The sequence below is a fragment of the Motacilla alba genome, chromosome 4A (genome assembly GCF_015832195.1).
Source record: "Motacilla alba alba isolate MOTALB_02 chromosome 4A, Motacilla_alba_V1.0_pri, whole genome shotgun sequence".
In the NCBI taxonomy this organism is placed as follows: Eukaryota; Metazoa; Chordata; class Aves; order Passeriformes; family Motacillidae; genus Motacilla; species Motacilla alba.
The window spans coordinates 11,410,748-11,433,065 of NC_052045.1; the positions used below are offsets into that span (position 1 = coordinate 11,410,748).

The 22,318-nt window shown below is 41.2% G+C and overlaps 1 protein-coding gene across 3 annotated transcripts in view; it reads right to left on the minus strand.

Annotated features, from left to right (window-relative positions):
* The window catches only part of COL4A6 (collagen type IV alpha 6 chain), a 112,094-nt gene that overhangs the window by 18,867 nt on the left and 70,909 nt on the right, over positions 1-22,318 (minus strand). For all 3 annotated transcript variants that reach the window (XM_038164646.1, XM_038164645.1, XM_038164647.1), the window contains 20 exons: positions 22,133-22,267; positions 20,949-20,993; positions 15,284-15,400; positions 14,447-14,515; positions 13,547-13,582; positions 13,063-13,125; positions 12,390-12,425; positions 12,213-12,254; positions 11,267-11,359; positions 10,186-10,239; positions 8,735-8,794; positions 8,218-8,262; positions 7,591-7,644; positions 6,204-6,273; positions 5,366-5,476; positions 4,407-4,556; positions 2,973-3,077; positions 1,973-2,133; positions 841-1,020; positions 87-270 (listed from right to left, as the gene is read on the minus strand). In XM_038164646.1, coding sequence (XP_038020574.1) covers positions 87-270; positions 841-1,020; positions 1,973-2,133; positions 2,973-3,077; positions 4,407-4,556; positions 5,366-5,476; positions 6,204-6,273; positions 7,591-7,644; positions 8,218-8,262; positions 8,735-8,794; positions 10,186-10,239; positions 11,267-11,359; positions 12,213-12,254; positions 12,390-12,425; positions 13,063-13,125; positions 13,547-13,582; positions 14,447-14,515; positions 15,284-15,400; positions 20,949-20,993; positions 22,133-22,267 — 1,810 coding nt within the window. The remainder of the gene's footprint in view (positions 1-86; positions 271-840; positions 1,021-1,972; positions 2,134-2,972; positions 3,078-4,406; positions 4,557-5,365; positions 5,477-6,203; positions 6,274-7,590; positions 7,645-8,217; positions 8,263-8,734; positions 8,795-10,185; positions 10,240-11,266; positions 11,360-12,212; positions 12,255-12,389; positions 12,426-13,062; positions 13,126-13,546; positions 13,583-14,446; positions 14,516-15,283; positions 15,401-20,948; positions 20,994-22,132; positions 22,268-22,318) is intronic.

Genomic DNA, 22,318 nt, shown 5'->3' on the forward strand with positions numbered 1-22,318 from the left:
TGGCCACAGGCACAGCAGCAAATTGAGTACTATTTGACTTGCAGCTTTACCCTCTTCAAAGTGAGAGCAGACCTGGCAATACCTACCTGGAGGGCCTGGAAGACCTGCTTGTCCTGGAAGCCCATCCATTCCACTGTCACCTGGTGGTCCTCGAACTCCACTAGGGCCTGGGTATCCAACTCCAGGAGAACCAGGTTCTCCTCGATGGCCCTTGGAGCCAGGTAATCCTGGCAGACCCTTTTCACCTGGGAAACCCAGCCCACCATCACCCTGTGCACAGCAAAGACAATCACAGCTGAAAGTCAAAGGGATGCAGAAAGAATATCCACCACTATCATTTTAGAAAGAGTGTAAGAGTTTGGTTGGTTCTGTGCAAGGTTCAGGTGAGCCTGAAAAGATATATAGAAACCACTGTAAATTATCCATCTTTATTTTAAAATGCAGCAAAACTTGGTGACAATTACAAAGAATATTTTATATTGTATTTGCCAAAAATGCAAATACCACAGATTCTGAAAGATATTTACTTTCTTTTTGAATAATAAAATTCTGGTGTGATTTTTTTATTTCGAGATTTCACTTATAATTATGCCTACAATGTCTTTTAGGACTCAACACAGAAGAGCATTAGGGTCTACTGAAGTTTATCTTTTGATAGAGGCATTAGGAATGTCAATTATCAATCCTGACCAAGACGAATTTGTGCTCAGGGACTGTGAGCTTTTTATGTATTTGAAGCTTTACCACAGGGCTAATCAGGACTAGTTTGCCAGGCCTGGCTGTTTTCTCTGCTCCTTATTCCAGTTCTGAAGCACTGCTGCTAAGTTAATCTGCACTTACTGGAGGGCCTGGTGGGCCTGGCAAGCCTGGAAGTCCATCCCTGCCTGGAGTTCCTGGGATGCCTGAAGGTCCCCTGGGTGCTGTCGCACCGCGGTCCCCACGAGCACCTTTGACTGTCGCGTAGGATGGATCCCCTTTTTCTCCCTTAAGGCCTGGAAGTCCTTGCTGACCAGCTGAAGCCTACAGACCAATAGATAAAGAAAAGGAACGTGCAGAGAAAAGGCTTTGCTTCTTAAAAACGTCATACAAGGACAGGACAAAATGACCAGATCAGAAAGAATCTCCAGAGAGTTTCCTATTGTGTGCATTAACTTGGGAGGGGAAAGAGGTTTGTTTGTTTTCAGCTGTTTCTACTGTCACTACAGCTCTGCAGTGGCAAACCAAACCTTGGTAACAGTGACAGCAATCTTGCATGGCATCTGGGAACATTATATCACTCATGATACAATGAGACCTAAGTAATGAAACTTCTTCCCTATTGCTTGGTGTGCTGCACTTACTGACACTGATAAAGATACTCTGAAGACAAATTACTTGTATCTTTATGGACTAGGATTTTCAAAAGTAAATACTTGCAATGAGCAATGCTCAGCACTTTGGAAAATCCTATTTGTTATGGTAGCTGTTTGATAAAAACCAGAGCTCAACTCTCATTGATGTATTTAGCATACAGCAGTTAGGAAGCAGACTCCATGTGTGCTGCACAGTTTTTACAGCTATGAGCAATGATGTGGAAAGATCTCCTTGTTTGATTTTTCAGATCTTCTCTCCATGCACATGTACAACTGCTTCCCCAGCCAGCCCTCACTTAGGAAGAGCCCTGGGTCTAATCCATGTATGTCTACTCCCAAGAAGTCCTGGGATTAATAACTCTTACTATTTTTTCTCTTGACTGATGAATGTGCAGTTCTCAGAATTTAAGAACCATTTATTCTCCAATTTTTATAGCTGATAGTATCTCTACTTTCAGTTTCTTTACACAGATCGGTTTCTAGGTTGTTTGTTTTTTTTTTAAATCCAAACAAATAGAAGCAACTATGAAAAAAAAAAAGTGTTCTTTCATTACATTCAAGACCAGCAATTGCACATGGCCACAATTCAGAATAACCAACACAAATTCTTCCTGCCTTACCGGAGGGCCTCGCAGTCCTGGTGCTCCCACAGAGCCTGGGTCCCCACCAAGGCCCTTGGCACCAGGTACACCAGGGCTTCCTGATGGACCTGGTGGACCTGAGATGCCTTTCAGGCCAGCTCTTGTAACTCCTCCATCACAAGCACAATCACCTGCCTCTCCTGGAAAACAGTCAACACTCCAAACTGAGTTTCATTTGGATAAAGACCCTTTTCAGTTGCAAGAGTTCCAAAAGCAGTATTTGATTCAATTAAGACAAAGCCATTCTCATATGATTTGATTTTATGCCTCCTCTGCTCAGGTGATGTGAGTGCCAAGCAAGTGGAGCTCAGTTTTTCTCCAGTTTAATTTCCATGCAATGCCCATCACCAAATAACCATGTGTTGCATGAACCTCAGCACTTCTAGACCTCTTCCCAAAGGTTTAAACTTTCCTAAACAGATGGGTTTAGGGGACTTTTAGGGAGGTCTTGTGCATTTTTTAAGAGAAAACAAATCCATACTCCCCCTCACAGTAGGTTACAATGACCCCCTGAATTGTTACTGGTCATGGACCCAAACAATCACCAAGCACAGTGATATCTATGTCATCATGGCTTTTGATGCTAGTTCTGTCACACACTAAGACCCAAATTCTCATGATTTTTAGCACAGGGGAGAAAAAAAAAGTTTTTTCTGTCATTTACAGCCTCTATTGCAAAAAGCAGTGAATAAGACTTTATTTCTAAGTCTCATGGCTTAAAAGTATAACTTACTTAGGCAATTTTCTGTATATGATATGTTTATCAGCCTATTTGCCTGAGAAGAATAATAAGAAGAAATAGGATTTTACTGACAGTGCTGGGCACAACGCTCTCTAAATTGCAAAGGCTGTTGGCTCCTTCAACCCCTCCTGTGATTTGTCATAAAGACACAACTCATCCCTTAGGATATTAACCATATGTAAATATCTTTCAGCCCAATGACAGCTGAAAAACTCTCTCAAAACAAGAGTCAATTACCTTTGTAGCCCTTTGGACCCAAAGGTCCTGGCAGCCCTCTTTGCCCAGGCTCCCCTGGGACTCCAGTCCTTCCACTCAGGATTACCCCCGGGGAGAATGAAGGGCCTATATGCAGAAAGAAGGCAAGGAAAAGCCATGAGAAGGCTGATCTCCAGCTCATTACTGACTTACAAAATTAGTGATGCAACTGGCACCACACAAAACTGCAACTCTGGACATAACACAAGGAGATGGATCTTGGTTGGTACCACCCACGGTAGTTCTGCAGTTCTCTGCCACATTTGCTTCTAGTTCTTAATACAGAAAAGCAAAAGTTCTCACAGTGTGGATCCAACAGAGTTTCATTCCTCCACTCTGCCACTGCACATTTTCACAGATTTACCAGCTGACCAAAAAACTCACCAAACTGTGGACAGGCAGTGTAAAGAATGGCAAATGATTTTCATTCAGTGGTTGCAGCTCAGGAAAGATACTAAAGGGCAAAAGGGTTAAGGGGACTTTCCTTGTCCCTCACTTCATGACTGCAGGATTGTTGTCTACATCCCTTTATATGCTGAACAGAGTGAAACATAAGTTGATGGAAACAGCAGCAGAAAGCAATCAAACATAATCTAAAATTACACTGTCTGCAAACCCTTCCCCTCTGTGACAACAGTAAGATGGAGTCCTGACCAGCACGGTCTGATGCTCCACGGAGACAAACTGCAGCCATCAGCTAAACACAGCCACAGGAGCTTTACAGGCTCTGCAGAAAAGTGAGCCACATTTGACTAGCAAAAATTTAAGAGAACACTTATTTCTTCTCCACAGAAAACCAGTTTATCAGACCATGCTCACTGGCTCCATCACTGGAGTGTCCCCTGTTCTGAAGGGTTGGCTCTCCAAAAAAGAAAACAAACAGCTTATGGCAGGATGGTAACACACAATTTTGTAAACTCTACCTTGATCCTGTAATACACAATTTCTGAGGAAAACAAAACAATGCACAACTAATTTAATACGGACATCCATGCAAATGAACATGTGAAAACAAAATCCTATTTCCTTAGGTCTGGAAACCGTCTCTTCAGGCATCCTATCTGACTCCTGGTACCCAAAGGACCTGCTCACAAGACAGACATTTACCTCAGGTGATTGTAAGGGTCACAGTCTATTCTTCACCTAAGCCAACAGGAGACTCTCTCTCAGGCTACCACGCTCAACAGTAATTAGGTCTATTGTCTTACTTTATAGGAGTCTCAACTCATATATATATATATATATATATATATATATATATAAGTTCATGAGCTACAATCACAATGAGGTGTCAGTCAAACATTTACAATTTACAGATGAATAATCCTTGCTGGCAAAGAACGAAATATATAAATTATTATTTATCCTACTTCAGTGTGAACCTAATACAAAAATAGATGCAAAAATTCTACATACGTGGTGAACCAGGCAATCCTGGTGCCCCTGGCAGACCCGGTAAACCACCTCTGCCAGGAGGGCCTGGTATTCCAATTGTTGCTCTTCCTGGTTCTCCAACTTCACCCTTCACTCCTGGAATACCTGGAGACCCTCCAGGGCCCATTCCATCTAGACAACAATGACACAATGAGCAGCTCTCCAGCAGCAAACACACCAAAGTATTTTTAATGGTAAGGTAATTACCATTGTACCCTGAACTGCAATCATGTTAGGACAGAACAATTCATAATTTTGCACCAAGGAAAAAGCACTAATTGGAGGGACCAACTGGTCCCATTTACACACTCCTTTGGTGACCCAAAATACTTGACAGCACTGTGTAAGTCCCTATGAACAATGAGACAATTAACTACGTAACACTGAGGGGGCGTTATATTCTGGTTTTCTTGGCAGTTCCAAATCTCTGGATTACTGCAGGCCAGAATTTCCCAGATGACATTCAAGTGAAACAAAAACTTTTGAGTGATCTCTTGGATGGGACAAATGGGTTGCATGCCCAGTGGGTTTGTCAAGCCAATCTGTTAGCTCTTTATTTCAAACATAAGAAGTCATAAAAAATTTTCAAAAAACATTCATTATAATTTAAAAGGCAGGAAAATTTCTTCCAAACAGCACATTCAAGATGGAAATGAAACCACAGCCTCCTGTGTACACTGCCACAACAAATATTCACATGTGAAGACTGGGCTGTAATAATTGTGGCACCAATTCCGCTCCCATGCAAACCAACATAATTGGCTTCCCTATGTGTCATCCCTGCCTCCTGTTTCTCATACAGCAGCCTGCAAATCAGCCAGCTGAAGGAGCAGGGAGAGGCTTGCTCCAATACCTTTACCATGTCCAGGCTACTATCCAGAAACTCCTCCACAAAACCCAGAGCAAACATCCTGCCAAAAGGAATGTCCCAGCCGCTTTACCTCTCTCTAGGCCTGGAAACCCTGGAGCCCCTGGAAGGCCTGGTAAACCAATGACCCCTTCATCTCCTGGAGGACCAGGTATTCCTGGGTTTCCAGGGTCACCTGGGGCACCTATTAGAGAAAGAGGAAAGCAAGGAAGAAAATCTCATCAGAATTTCTGCTGAAATACTGTTCAGTCAATTACTGTAGTGGCCACTGACCTCTCAGATAGCAAAGGCTGCCAAGCTGTGAGCAGGAAGTCTGTTAGTCAAAGTTAATAACATTGGGAAAAAATCCTCCTGAGCTGTTACAGAGTTTGTTTCAAACTTGACTGAAGGAGAAAGAACAGGAGAGACCATGCAATGTCTCCTTACCTTTATGGCTTCAGAGACTGTTCGTGTGCAGGCCTCGGTCAGCTGTGGCATTAATTAAGCTAATTTTTCTCAACAATATTCTTACCTCACTGGATAACAAATAACAGCAGAATGACATTTAGAGCACCCTTTACCATGCAGTACCAGGAAGCCATTTTTCCTTGGTACACTGAAGAAAGATTGAAGTGTGTCTACAGAGCAGACACAGCACTTGCCTGTGCTCACACACAGTCTGTCTGTCCCAGGCAAGACATTTCATTCTGCCTTGAGACACATCATTTGAATGGCTTTCTTTAAATTCTGAAGTTATAAACAAAAAACTAAATATGTGTAGCCAAACAATAAAGAAATAAAGAAAAAATAAAAAGGGATGGATTAGACCCAATATACAATGTGGGAAAGTGTTAAAATACAGTAAGAAAGAAAGAAAGCTGCATCAGAAAAAGTGCTTTAGGTGAGTTCCAAAAGAAAATGGAAATGTGTACCTGAAATGACTACACCTTCCCTGTCAATAATGACAGGCGGACCTGGGGGACCGATGTCACCTAATTCACCCTGTAAAGAAAACAGATTCGTACCACACTCAGATGGGTGATGGAGAGGAGGCTGCTGGTCAGGAAGCAGACTGTATTGTGGTACCAATGTCTGCAGCCATTCACTGAGTAACCATCATTCTTTGTCTTGCTGAAGAATTCACTTTGTTCTGCTATTCATAATCATCTGCTGTCCTGACTTACATCGTTCCTGTCTGATGAAACTGATGGCTGCTTCAGATAAGATGGCTGCTACTGTCTAGCTATCCTCTGGAGGTCTCCAATTACCTCTGCAGGATGCACAGACATGTATATACAATGTGTACTGGAGACAGTTATGTCAGCACACTGACCAGTATCAGGTAGATAATATCTGTTCACTTTGTGGTGAAAGCTGCTATGAGCAATCTCATTTTTAAAAGCTTTCATCATTGCAGCTATCTGTTGCCTTGCAATACTGAATTTCAATAACAGAAGCTTACAGAAAAACTGATTCCTTCGTAAAATCATCCAGGTAGAATAGGCAGGTTGTGACAAACTGCAGTGTCGTTCCTTCCTCTCACTGGCACTCTCAAAGAGCATTAGATCCTCTTTGAAACCACAAGCACAAAATCTGACTGTTGTCCAAACTGCCATCATATTTATCAGTGATCATATGCAGTGATTTAACACCATGCAGTGAGCCAAGGCAGTGCACATTTTGTTGCTTCTTCCAGAAATACTTCTCTGTACAGAAACATCTAATACTACTTCTTCCACGTACTCTGCACAACAAATCCCTTCAGTACTTACATTTTACAAATCTGCAATCTTGGTGGAAGATCAGTGTTTTCACAGCAAACTACTAGCTAATCATTTTCCACTCAGTTTCCAGCTGTCTGACTGCCCAAATTGTAAGATACCCAGAAAACGTCTGCTATGCATCACCTATATTTAGTACAAGAAATTGAACATGTTCTCAGGCTTGTCCATACTTGTAGATCTGTGATCCAAGACTTCAGATAGCCTTGGCAACTATCTCAACATCGACTCACTTCCACCTGATCTTGCCTCAATGGTCCAATAAATATGACATTGGTTTAAGGATAAAGGAAACCAGAAAGGCTACAAGTCTAAGTCATGAAGTTCAATTATTAACATTGAAAAATTATTAAAATACCCAAGCATTCATGGCTTAGCAACGACTCTTTTTTGTGCTTAACAGTAAAGTGAACGAGGAACTGAAACGTACTGAAAATGACAGTGATATAGGGGCAAACAGGAGGTTAGATTGGAACAATGATAGTTATTTATTCATGCAAATATCTTTTAAAAAACCAATGCTTTAGTGAGAAGTTACCTTCATGCCTTCGACTCCATCCAGTCCTGGATAGCCTGGAACACCCGGGTGGCCCTGCAAAACCCCACAAGGGAACGATGATACACAGTGAGACAGTGAGTGGCATTATTTTTTAGCTGAGACATCTGCAGAGCCTGGAATCAAATCACAAACCAAATTCTTTGTCCTACCAAACATCTGAAGAAGAGTTAAAGAAAGAGAAAACTGAAAACTGATGGCATCAATTTCTCAGCACTCACAAAATACCAGAGCTCCTTCAGGCCTCCTTGTGAAGATGGTGACAACTCGTGAACAGGCTCAAGGTGTGCAAATCAGGAGAACACCACGGAGTTCTCACAGAACTGCAGAAATGCTTGCAAAGTGAAGAGTCTAAAACATTCTCTTCCTTGTCCCACACATTTTCCCCCCATTGTTTTCCCCTTCTAAAAAATTATTGGCACCAAAACTTTTAAAGTAACATTGGGAGATGCAGGATCTACTGATTTACTTAGCTTAACTATTTCAATAAGACAGGTATATTTATCCATCAGAGAACTTGAAGCCACAACATAAGGAAGTTGGTAGATCTTAAGCTGTTAGAGTGCTTCTGTAACTCTTAAGAACAGTAAAAAATAGAATAAATTTCACCTTTCTCCCTGGAATTCCTTCAGATCCATCCAGTCCCAAAAGACCCTAGAACAGCAAAGACATTAACTTTTAGAGGCTTCATCCCAGCTTGATCAGGCTTCAAATATCTCAGCATCAAAGAATTAAAAGTTAAAATTTTCAAAAGGAGAAGGTAGCGCTGCTTTTCTTATCTCTCAATTAACAATAACAATGTAAAGAATTTAACAAAATAACTGATAAAAGCAGGCTTATCTTATTTAACCACTGTTTTTCTAATTGGCAGTTCAAGTTAAGGAAGTCTTGGTGTTTCAATTCATTAGGAACTTAGGTGTTACTTTGTAATCACAAACCCAATAAATTTCAGCACGGTCTAGACTTTCTATCAGACAGTTTACTTTGCACACACAGAACAGAGTGTCTTGGTCTTCCTGCTGCATAGGAGCATGCATAGGATCATGGCAGGGAACGAGTCTGTTGATGAAAAGCCCACTTCATGTGTTTGAGAACAGGCATTTAAAGACTGGGTGAAGTTACCTACCCTGCCACCTGGTAAGCCAGGCACACCTTTTTCTCCTTTTTCTCCAACACCTCCAAAGCCCTGAGGAAAAATGTCAACATTAAATCTCTGTGATCTGTTTGGAATTGAACAGCACATCCCTAAGTAAAGGGAACACAAACCCATTTATTTACACAAACAGTACAATAGTGAGACAAAGGAAGCTGACTGTTTCTGCTGGGACTACTTTGTCCCAAAAAGAAAAGCTCCTATCCATCAGACTTGGCAGTATGTGCAGTACAGTACCTGTTTTATTCCCCAAGACTTCTATCCATTTAAACCATGGCATATATTTCAGTAGCAACTGCAAGTGATCCCATGTTACAGACAGCAAAGACCTGCCAATGCTACTCTGTATTCTATTCTACATTGAAAAGTTCTTTCAAGTCTCACTTCTTAACAGCAGCAGCTCAAGGGAATGCTCAGGGCATGCTTTTCCCTTCCAAAGCCCATGAATGACACAAAACTAGCATTTTCACGCTCAACATATGGAAATGTTTGGTGGCTTTCCCAGTCAGCAAGAAGTATCAAATCCAGAGATAGAACACCAGGATTTAATTTCAGCAAGAGTTACAGTAGTTAAGCAATTTCCAGGCTTCAATCTTAAAATATCTTACGGTTGTGGGTAAGTTTGTACATATGTTCAATTTCACCAGCTTCAATGGGTCTCTTGTGATGCATAAAACTAAGCATGGAACATGTCCAGAAAGGCTAATAACAAACTGTGCTTCATGTACAGGTTTTTCTTGCACGTATTTCTCCTAAGAACATCTGTAACTGAAGAAACTGGCAAACAATTTATCTTATTAGTCAGAAGTTCCCAAAAATATTTATTCCCTAAACTTATTGAAACAATCTCTGTTTACAAAATGTTTTAAGCTGGGAAATAGCTCTCAGGAATTCAGGGGTAAATTGTTTTTCTTCATTCATATAGAGAAGATGCAAAACCATGCTGAGTTGATTAGCACTAATATTCAACAGCCCATTTTAATTGGATGTATATGGATAGAAAGAAAGACCTGCATGTGCTTTACAGCTTTAAAGTAAAATAACAAAATATATGTTTGGATATAATAAAAGGGAAAAACAAAGGATTTTTTAAAATGTCTGTGGGACAAGGAACACTGCCATCAAGTGGCCATGCCACGGGCAGAGCTCTGAGCAGGTCTCTGCACACAGCAGGCTGCAGGTACTGAAATATGGGCACCTTTGCAAGTCTGTAGTAGGACAGCATTTTATTTTTTGTATCTACAGGACAAAAAAACTATCAGATTACAGTTACACTCTTCAAAAAGTCTTGTGAACCTTTTTATCAGATTTTCAAAGTTCTCTGGTGCCTAGAAACTCCTGTAGAGGCCTTGTGAGCCATTCAGAGGTGGCTGAACCATCTAACCCCTACTGGGCACGTGTTAAAAACACCCCTCTGTCCTTACCGGGATGCCAGGCAATCCTTGGTCTCCAGGGAATCCTTGAGGACCTGGCTCTCCCTGGCAAGGGGGAACAGACAAACACAATAAATCACTGTGCCTGTGAAAGCAAGACCTTCCCTGTCCACCCTGCGTGCTCCTGACACCTAAAGCAAAGCTCTGTCCTTTGTTTGCCAGCCAGTGCCCTGGGTTTGTGCCACCATGGGCTGCATCAGAGGCTCCCAGCACAGAGCTGGGGCTTCCTCTGGCCACTGCCTGGCAACTGCTGCTCTGCTGCCCACAGCTGCTTCAAGCCAAACGAGGGGCATGCCATACCATCAGCTGGGAAACTGCAACATGCACCGTGCCTCAGAAAAGCAGCAAACTGGCACATGATGGGACAGCAATGTTTCCACAACTCTGCTTACAAACTGCAGCGTGAGCCCAAAGGAATGGGGTTTGTTTGAGCCTCAGCTCACAGTAATGTAAATTGACCAAGTACAACAATGACTTTACATGACCCCTTCATGACTTTACACAGGGGCTCAGGCAAGCTCAGACTGGGCTCCCAAACCAGCCTGTATAAGTCCCAGATTAACTCAGTATGCCTAAATTTCACGTGTCTAGAGAATCTTTAACTCAATCTTTAACTCAAACCACACAGCTTTCATAAAAACACTGATGACCTAAATTCCCATCTCAGTAATAACAATGCAAAGGTGAAAAAATCTGATTATTTCAGAGTAGTGTGCACTAAGGCAAAAGAGCTGGAGCTTCCATTTATTTTTCTAATTTCATTTTTTTGCTTCAGCTGACACACTTTCACAAGTTCAACAAAAACAAATTACAGTTCACTTATTTTTAGGATTAACAACAAAAACTTTTAAATAGCTTCCAGATTTCTTCTTCTGAGAGGTGTGTATTCTCTAGTGGTCCACAATGCTCTGAGCTATGAATATTTTTATTCAATAACCATTTGAAAGAATAAACTTGTACAGAAAATTATTTTGATTTGGAAATATAATAGCTCTCACTGTTCAGTAACTTTGTTCATTCTTGAATGAAAGAACATGGAGAGGGAGAGGGTTTGTTAACTGAATTTACAGACCTTTTCTCCTTGCTTCCCCTTTGGAAATCCCATGAATTCCAGTATTCCAGTGGATGGTGGGGGACCTGGAGCCCCAGGCAGCCCCACATCACCCTGTAAACAAAAGAGGAAGATAATAACATAGCAGACCATGTTTGATTTTCTATGGAAATGGCCTACAAATCAGAAGAAAAACTACTTCAATTATATCTCATGTATATAAATTTGTGTGCCTGAATGCTGGCTTTGGACTTTGGTCATGGGAATCAAAAGATCAGATGGAAAATCAGGATGAACAAAATGCGCCTGTTTCCAAAGCCTTGTGGATATAAAACATGCCAAGAAAAAAAATAAAGGCTCAGCTATTGAACCAACAGGAAAACATTGTAGAAAAACTTTGAGAGAAATATGAAAAAAAAAATAATAAGAGAAGGAACAATTAGAATTGTGGAAGGTGGAAAACCAATTTTAATATCAGCAAAATCAAGTCCCAGATTGAGAACTTCAAGAAGCCCCATTTTGCCTGTGTAAATTCTGACTGCAAGACACTCACTTAGGACAGTGAGACTATAAATTACACACCACTTTACTCAAAGAATGTAAGGAAAGCCAGGAAGAATGAAGTCATTGGAATAACTCAATACAACAGGCGATGGTCCAAAGAAATTTGAGAAATGGAGATTCAGAAGATGTCTAACGACCTCAGGTCTTGATAACCACAAAATACTGCAATGACTTGAGATTTCCCCTTCTTCTTCACCCAGAAAAGGCTCCTATCCTTTTTAGTGTACCAACAAATAAGGAAGCAGCAAGATTCTTTAGTATTTGAACGGCCAGTCCAAGAGAAGGCAAGAAAAAGAAAAAGAAGAAAATGCTAGAATCTAGCCATTTTCTAAAGGACCAAGCTGTGATGGAACTCTGGAGTAGTATTTCATGCTCTTTCCATAATAAAACAAGTTTCACTTACCTTTTCTCCTTTCTCTCCTTGAAAGCCTAATCCCATGTTACCCTAGGAGAGGAAAAAACCATGGATGAATGAATAATAAAACAACAGCAACAACTCCACTCCTTATTATCTAAGCCCACAGCACTGTTAAACCCCAAAATTAGGTGTAAAAAGAAAACAGGAAAGGTAGTTACTTACTTTTGGACCTGGTGGCCCAGGGGGACCCACTGGACCCTAAACATAAACAAGATGAAGATTTTATTCCTTTTGACTTAATTAGGATGCAAACAATTGGAGCAATGCTGGGATCTGCAGTGGTACCTGAACTTTCTTGCCTCCAAAGCAAAAGCAACATACATGCTCTCAAGTCTTCACATCTCTAATAGCACAGCTCTTTGGCAACATTGTTAATTAAGAGAAAACTTCAACTTAAACCCAAGAAAAATGTAGTTTGGTTTTACCTTTGCCCAATAGAAATTCTCTTGTAGGATCTTAAAAAAGCAACTCTAACACATCTCTTGGCAACAAAGGCTCCAAGCATCAGAGATCAGCCCATTTCCCCAGGCCCTGGGATGAGGCAGTGCTCAGAGCAGTGTAACAAGGGGCTTGTGTTTGCAGGGAGCACTGCAGAGCTCTGCTGGAGCCCTCCTTTGCTGCTCTGGATGCCCAGAGAGGAGCCTTTGCTCCTGTGATCAGATTAAACTACCCAAGACTGAGCATCCCATGCTGGAAGTCAGCTGTGCTCTGTTTTCAGATGCACAGGCACTCTTGCTCATTGCCATGACACAAACAAAGACAAGGGAAAGGGAAGGGAAAACTGCCAACAGTTGGAACTGTTCTATCAACAAGTGCAACAGCTGAGGTTTCTTACCTGAAAACCTGGTAATCCTATAAGGCCTGCAGGACCTATTGGACCTGGAAAACCTTTTGGGCCCTATAAAAAGAACAGAGGACAAACAGAGAATGTGTAGAATTTACCCCATCTGACCCCAGCCAAAGTGAGTCTCAGGAAACATTAAGTAATATCCCCTAGCTAAGTAAGCCAATTTAAAAATTACAGCAATTTGTTTCATATTATTAGATGTTCTTTGAAAATCAACATTAGAGAGTTCAATGGTAGAAGGGAGATTGATTTGAAAAAGGAATAATGAGATAGGTAATAGGAAAAATTGGACTTCCTCTACCATCATGTGGATCCACTCACAGCCTTACAAATCTAGAATTGCTTACACTACTGTATCACACATCTAAACACACTTCCCACTAATTTGAAAAGGGTCCTTGAGACTCCATACCTGAAAATGTACCTACTTAATATTGTTTAAAATCATTACGCCCCATATTAAACAACTTACATGAACTCCATCCAGTCCAGGAAGACCATTTTCACCCTAAAAATCATAAATGTATACGGAAAAATTACACAACATTATTGCAGCAAACTATAAGGAACATCAAGCTTTGTACAAATAGAAATATTTGCTGTTAGTAAATATTAGATCAAGTGTAAATGGGAAAATATCTTGAAATCTATGCTTCCATATTTGAATTGGGTAATAGAGACCGCTAGAGAAATTGGAACCCTTTTATTTATGTGCAACAAGAGAAAATAAAGTGGCATTAAAAATATTAGCTACAAAACCACTGAAAATACACTAGAAAAACTCTTACTATATGACTGCTATAAAATATGCAAAAGCATATCATCATAATATGAAATTCTCTTCATTTCCCATAAATACAGAAGTAAATTAATAAAGACCTATTTAACTTTTACAAACTTATGAGCATACATAATGTGAATAGAATTTTAGAGGAATTCCTAATTTTGACCAGCAAAGTCAGTGTGAGAGGCCTCATATCACAGAGTGAATTTTTAATATTTTCAATATTTAATGAAACATGTATGTAAACTGAGAATGTCACTGATAAATTTTTTGTACCTTCGAGCATCAGAAACACTGAGAGGAGCTGGAATCTCACAGCAGAAGTTGTAACATGCTCTGAACAGTAACAGGATGAGCAAAGTCTCAGCATCCCAGTATGGGATAAGGTCTCTTCAAAGACCAAGCGATTCCAGGTTCTGAGAGTATTCTGTGTCATTAATGAAGTTATTACAAGGCTTTTGGCACAGCTCTGCACTCAGACACCGAGGACTGACACCATGAGCAATCAAACCTGCAGTATCAGCCCTGCAACCTGTGGGACATGAGTTTGCTGTACTGCATTTTCTCCTGTGTGATGACAAATCTTACCTTCACTCCTTTAAGACTGCCTTGAGCAAAAACAGGTTCTCCTTTAAGGCCTTTTGGGCCAGGACGACCCTGATTAAAAAAAAAAAAAAAAAAGTAAAAAATAAACTTTCTTGAAAAAATACTGCTTTAGTTTTGAAAGAATCTCTAATTAGCATAATGAACAAGGCAAATTTCTGGCTCAGTTAACTGTAAAAGTACCACTGCTGCTTTCTCAGAGAAGCTGTGGTATTATAAGAACTAAAGACTTCCTGCAGCTTTGGAAAAACAAGGTTCTACAAACATTTTCTCTGGTATTTTCCTGTTTATATTAGATTTCCCTTTCATTTTAGGCCTTTGACAACCTGAGATCCTATTTGAACCTGTGTGACATGGTATAACTCCCCTGCTCATATACACATCAATGCCATTTAGAGGAACCTCGGCAGGCTTGAGGGATGGGTCCATGTAAACCTCACCAAGTGCAAGACCCTGCAACTGAGTTGGGGCTATCCCAAGCACAGATTCAGGCTGGGCAATGACTGGATTGAAAGCAGCCCTGGAGAAGGACTTGGGGGTACTTGAGGATGAAAAACTGTCAGTGTGAGTTTGCAGCCCAACAGCCACCCATATCCTGGGCTGCATCCAAAGCAGCGATGGCAGCAGGTGAGGGAGGAGATTTTATCCACAGGATCCTAATTTTATCTTTAAAGTGCATAAGAGAATTGAGCTCTAACAATTCTAATAAACTTAAGAGTTATTTGTGTTCTTCCTAAGTACTTGGCAGTTTCTTCTCCAACAATGTCACAAAAAGCAAATTCTGGTTTAATGATGACAGAACACATTTGCGTTGGGACGTACAGGCAGTCCAGGTAGGCCAGGAAACCCATCAGGTCCAGAAATGCCAGGACTCCCAGTGGTGCCATTGCAGCCATCGAGGCCAGGTGGGCCTCTGGGTCCAGACTGCCCAGGGTGACCCTGTATAAAGGGAAAGAGAGAGAATGACCAACACGATCTGTTATTTTCTGTTGTCCCCAGAAAACTGATATCTTCCTTCCAAATGGCAACACAAACCAAAAGAATTGCACAACTCCCGACCAAGCTCAGTGTATGGCAGAGTGCAACAGAACAAGCTTCTTCAGCCAGCTTTGTTTATCCTCCCGAAAGGTTAAATCCTAGAACACTGGCTGCATTCATCTGATTACCTTTTTCTCCAAGGGATAGTTTTCTGAAGTACATAACTTGTGCATGAGTAGGTCCCAAAAGGGACCATCCCACAGCAGTGTGAACCATATGGAATGTAACAGTGTCAAACAGCACGCAAGGGTGCACCTGACACCAGGAATGGAAGCTGCTCATGTGAAAGAAAGGGCAGAGGCAGACTCAACAATACTGAGCATTTATAATTCCAATCTGCTTGGAGTTTCAGTGACTTCTCTTCCTCTCCAGTGTGGATTCCTTCTTTTAATAGATCAACAGATGTTAAAGCTCCAGTATCAGGCCATTCAAGCAGAACAGCTTTATTTGTTAGATTAAACATAAGACCTTAGGCAAAGCAACTGGGAGAAAGATCCAATTAAACTAACAACATTTTTAAAAAAGTATTTGCAATGGCCAATTATTAATCAAGCAGAGCAAAATATAATTGTACCTAATTCTGATTTCACAAATCTTTTGCCCTGGTATAGCTCTACTAATTTGACTGGAGTTTACTCAGCATGGTACTAATGCAAAGGAGATCAAAGTTTGGGACTTCAGGTAGTTTTTCTTCAGTGCCACATGAGTATGTGAGGGCAGAAGGCAGAAAGGCAGAACCTTCAGTCACAATGCCAAAGTGTCAGGCAGCTCCTGATTCTGCACTGCTTTTCCTATAAGTGAGTCCTGTGGCACTCAACACCATTGTTTCAAGACAAGAAGAAAAATTAAACTTATGGAGACAGTAACTTGACAGTTCTCTCCCCCCTCTGTTCACGGTGATCTTGACTCATCCCAAAAGTACTTTTGTTTGATCCCAAAGATTTGTCCTTAAGATATGGCACTAAGCAAGTTATGACTCACGTTAGGAAAGTAAAAAAAAACAAACATGGATAAAATGGAGATAAAGCAGAACATTAACAATTCTTCATTCTTGACACTTAAAATAAAGCGCATTTGCAACACTAAAGGTCTTCCTAGTCCAAGCCAATAGCACATACTGAGATGAAACTCGATGAGAACTTTGCAGTAATGTAAAGCTTTTTATCTAAGGATCTTTAAATACCTTGAAAAAATGTGGGAATGCTATAACCTAATTTTATAGATGGGAAGATGGGGACACATAGTAGCAGGGTGATTTTCTCAAGGATGCAGAACTACTTGGGCTATATTTATGTAACTACTTGAACTGATCACTGGCTCAGCTGCTGCCAGGACAGCTATTCCACATTGCTGCTTATTCACATGTACCTCCTCCCTGTGCTGGCAGAGTAGGAAACAAACACAGCAGAGAAATAACTGTTCTATTTCTTAATGGGGTTAATTTCCAGTCAGATGAAGTCCTTGGTCCAGCTCATTTGGCAATTGCATTGAGATTTGTGCCAACAAAATGGAGAGGGACCTGATCTGCTTTCTGTCAAGGTACAAACTGAATCAATGACAGGTGTGTCTCAACTGCACGATTACGGCAGCTCACCTAGACAAGTATAAATTTGAGATTTAACAAGGAATGGAACGAAGTCATGCTAAAGCATTACCATCAGAGACCACTACATTAACAGTACCAGTTGCTCTGATGATTAGTCTGCTTGTCAAAATAACCACACGTGGCGTGCAAGCAGGAACTTGCCAGGCCCTGGTAAAGCAACTGGAGTAGGCTGAAGCAGCAATTTATTGCCACTTAGATTCTTCTCTTAGAAATTACTTAATTAATTTGATTCATGCAGGATGTCACAGCCAAGAGCATCAAGTCTCTGACAGGACAGGCAGTGACTGCGGAGTCAGAGGCCAGAGCTGTCAGAGTCCACCAGGTCTTTCACTTTGTTTACAGCATAAACAAGACCAGGAACTATGTGGGACAAGTGCACACGTATCTGGTTACAGCACAAGGTGACCAGCTGCAAGGTTTAGTGAAGCTGAAAGGGCCAACATCTGCCCCTCAGAGTGAGACAACAGGGAGCCAAGCTGCTCCAGCCTTCCTGCTGGCCCAGAGCCAGGCCGTGGCACGCAGCTGCCGGGCGAGCCACGTCCTGGGAAACGCTTTGGGTGAGATCTCCTAACTCTCAGACCAAGACAGCCTGTAAGAGGCCCAAAGGACTTTGGTATCCTCTTAAAATGTGAGTAGGGCTTACAGAGAGAGGACATAAAATATGCTGATCACAGTGATTTCTTATGTGTGCTAAATAAATCTGTGCCTCTGTCACTTAATGCCATGGCATCCGTGTCTGTGGTTCTGTGCCAAAGCATGACACAGACTGACACACAAGCACACACACACACTCTGCGTCTCTTGCTTTAGGAAAACAATCTACAGGATTTCCTACTTTAAAGCTAATCTGCAATCAGAGTTCATAATATTTTGTTTTAAGACCCTTATCTGAGGAGATATTGAACACCCATAACTGACTTCCTTGAGAGTTGCTAAGTCCTGCCTTAAAGGATGCCTTTTCCCAGGGGTTTAAAATACTGATTTAAAGAGCTGGTTTGACCTGAAAAAGTGGTGGTTAATAGTTTCATTGCTCTCACCTCCTCTAATTCCTGTTTTGGCAGATGTGCCAATTGAACACAAGCACCTCAATTGACTAAGGCACAAGACTTTCACAGACTTTACTTATACATGTCAGGGTGATTAGTTTACAGATCTGAGTTAAAACACAGGCTGGAGAGATGCTTGTGCTCTCTGTACTGACAAGAGGAGGCATTTGGTGTGAGACAGATAAGGAAATTTGAACTGGTTATCTGGGCCCTCCTTTATCTGACTCTTGCTGTACACTGACACTGTGATCCCAAGGGGCCTCTTCTGTAAATCAAACAGGGAAAAGGCAATCCCAGCAGGACAGCTCGATGAATAATTAAAAACAGAGAAACAAATGCAATTAGGGATGAATACAAAACTAATTGAATAAACAGTTTCACTTGCTAAGGCAAGTGGCCTTTCTACAGACATAGCCAAGTGCTTGCTTTTACTCTAGGAAGGTCACAAAACTGACTCTTCATACAGCTTTGGCTTTCATGGCACACACAAGGGCTCACTTATCATAAAAGTATTTCCTTCTGGAACTCCTTGGACAGTTCATAAAAAGCTACATACATCTCCCAGCTTCAGTTCCAGCCTTTGCCAGAGGTGTCCTTGAATCTTGTCTTATAGGAAAAAATAAACTTCCCAAGTAGGGCTAAGGATTTGAGGGCTTCTCCTACAGCATGACATGAAAGTCTAGCAATAAACACATGTAGCTGCTGTATTTACTAGGTTAAAGGGATTAGTCAGGCCAGCTGCAACAACACGATTTACTTGCCACCACCAGTTCCCCAAGGGAACTCTGTGGAATACCACTTCCCTTAAGGTCAGCAGTGGGATTCCCCTCTGAAAAAGGGCCTTGCCCATGGCCATGACTAAACAACACCTGCCCACACTAACATACCTGCATACTACAAAGAATCTCTCTTCATATTTGGATGTGCAGAGATAGCAATATGTTTTTACTTCTCCCATCTTTCTCAAAAACACATGTTCTCTCCTTTGCTCTACATTCCACATATCCATATAAAGTGCTTATATTTGTATACACTTCACAAAAAATCAAAGTTGCTCCCTACCCTGAAATGTAATGACAAAAGTAAAAATATTTACACAAGCAGTGGTGGTTGCTATTTTCACCCTACAATGGAAGCATTTATCTTAGTGGTTATAATGTAAGCAGTACGAACAAGTTTCCCTTTCCCCTTTTTCTGCCCTGCAGTTGTGGCACAGAAAAGCCACAGTGCTGAGCACTGTGCTACTCATGACCAGCAAAATCTGCCTCTTTCCCATTCACGTGCCTGCAGAGTGTTGCAAAGCAGAGTAGATCTGCATATGCTGGAGGCTTTGAATCCTCTCATCTGCCTCCCTGCTCTCTCCTTGGAATGCCTGTCCCTGCCAACTACCTGGCAGTGGCTGCTGCTCTATCTCTGCCTCCCCTCATTGTTGGGAATCCCCTTTCTCCAGAGCCTCATCTGAAAAAACACCCTGAGAACAGCATGTTCCCACAGTGTGTTCAATTAAATTAAGTATTATGGGAACAGCTTGTTCTCTTCAGACCTAGACAGTTGGCTGGTAGTAAAGGAAAAAAAAATAGCAGCAAGGGAGTAGAGCAGGAGAGAAAACAGGCAAGGATGAGCAGAGGGGGACTAAAGGATAAGGGCCAGAAAGGAACTGGAATCAAACAAGTTCATTTACAAGGCTAACTATGCATTTTCAGCCAATCTATCACAACTATTCAGTTTTTGATATGAAGTAAGAAAACACAGCTCAATTGTTGGAGCTCCTAGCCATCTGAGAAAGAAGGGAAGATGAGAAACAGTATGAGCATAGTCTGAAGGCACAATGACACCAAGAAAATAAAAATAATTCTAATATCAAAAGGAGAAAGCAGGATGAGCCAAATAGTGTAGAAAGAGTAGGGAAGTTCGGGGCAACTTCTAAAGCTGATCCAGTTAACGTTTACCTGAGATACAGCAAGATACCTCTGCAGAAATCACTGGAGAGACCAAGCAAAAGAAAGCTGGCCAAAACACTCTAGCCACATAACTTTTTACAAACTGTCTCTAGAATGTAAAGTTCTAAAGAATGAAAGAAACAAAAAGTTCCTGATGGTCAGGGAAAGTGGCTACCTACCTGTCACCTGATCTAAACCAGGACTAGAACCTAGAAGAGAATTAAGGGTGATCTGGAGAGCCTCAGCTCTCATCACTGTTTTCATTCACATCATAGCAAAAGATGATTGAGGGAGACCTGCTAACAGCTATCACATACAAGAAGGCTACTACAAAGCAAAAGTGAACAATCTTCTCTTTGTGTCCCTGATCAGTAACATGAGAACTAAGAGCTTTAAACTGCAGAAAGAAAGACTGAAGTTAGCAAAGCTTTTCTAATAGAGAAGTTAGTCTCCATCATCACGAGGTTTTAAGAACTGGTTAGGAAACACATGCTAAAAATGGCCTGAAGCACAGCTGATCATGCCTGTTTGACTCCCTGAGGTTCCTTTCCATTCTGCAAGTCTATGATTTTGTGATACAGCATTTTTTAGGCAGTGCTGAGGGAACATGGTGCTGAAAGAAAAGCTAATCAATCATGCAAACGATCCCCATGTAACTCAGGCTCACTTTCTGATATGTATCAGCTTCCTATTGTCTTACAAAACAGCGTGGAATCACCAGGTGGATTACAAACACCCAGACAGAGGCAAGCAGTTGCAAGGTACACTATGCATGTGCTAGGATAATCTAATCATGTTCAGGTGCTTTTAGTTGTAGTTACCATTCTGGTGATTTATATTTACATATGCAAACTTACTGGGATCCCGTTGATGCCTTGGAATCCTGGAACTCCCATTGGACCCTGAAGAAAAAGAGTACAGATTATATTTCACTTCATTAGTCTGTATATTTCAGTCACCTGTGATGTATTTTTCACTCCAACACTCTCAGTTTTGGACTTCTGCTTTCAAAACCAAAAGGAGCAAACTATCTCAGACAGATTCCCTCTGACCACAGGGGTCAGTGAAGACAGGAACTGAGCATCTGAGCTTGACTGGATGCCAAATGAGTGTTTCAGGAATGTTTTAATCAGGCAATTTAAAGTAAAAATATAATCTCCTACTGCACATCTGGGGAAAACAAGATGCCAGGAAAATAAACAATCTGCTATAAATTTAACCCTTATCTTTCCAAGAGTTTCAACAAAACATACATATTTTTCTGTCTATAGTTGGATAGGACCCCCAGAGATACACAGACTACTGCATTAACTACAGACTGCCCAAGCTGCAAGTAATTACCACACCTTGTTGCTCTGATCTGAATAGTAGAAACAGACTGTGTAAGCAGAATACCCTAAATTGTTCTTGCTTTGGAAAGGTAAAATATATTTCTCCCACAAGGGATGAAGAGAGAGAGAATCTTATGGCATGTTGGTATTGCATATGTATAGTTTCAGGGGACAGAAACAGTTCTGGAGTAAATGGATTTTTTTCAGTGCAAAGAAATTGTTTCCAATCTTGCACAGTGCATTCATTGACACCTACACCTTATGGGCTACTCTATTTATTATGACGTAGTTCATTGTATTCTTTTTGTTAGAAATAACTTTGCACCTGCAAAACTGAACTGCAGATTTTATTTAATACCCATTCTTTTTGCTTTTCTAGACATCAGCTCAGGGTCTCCTACACAGGAACCAGCTCTATGTCTCCCTGAACAGAGTGTGAATAATAGCCATCTACCCCTGGGCATGTGAAGTGACAGACTACTTGCAACAGCAATACTCATTTGGCTGTAGTTCACCTACCAGGATGGATACACTGTTCAGTAGCTTTAGCATGTATATTCTCATTAAAAATAAATTCTCTAAAGATACTGTTGAAATGCAACTGTATTTTTATCCCTGGACATATAGTCCAAGATTATCTTTATTCAGTCAAATATATACACAAGGCCATAGAACTATTGCAGGGACAGAAAAGTCACTGCTGAGCCTACCTTGTCACCTTTCTGTCCAGCTGGTCCAGGAGGGCCCACCGCTCCTCTCTCACCTTTTGCTCCAGGCAAACCTTCTGGGCCAGTAAATCCAGGTGCTCCTATTGGTCCTTGAAGCCCAATTGGTCCTGGTCGACCCTAACATACATTAAAAACAAGTCAATGCATCATGTCCACAAACTCATTGGT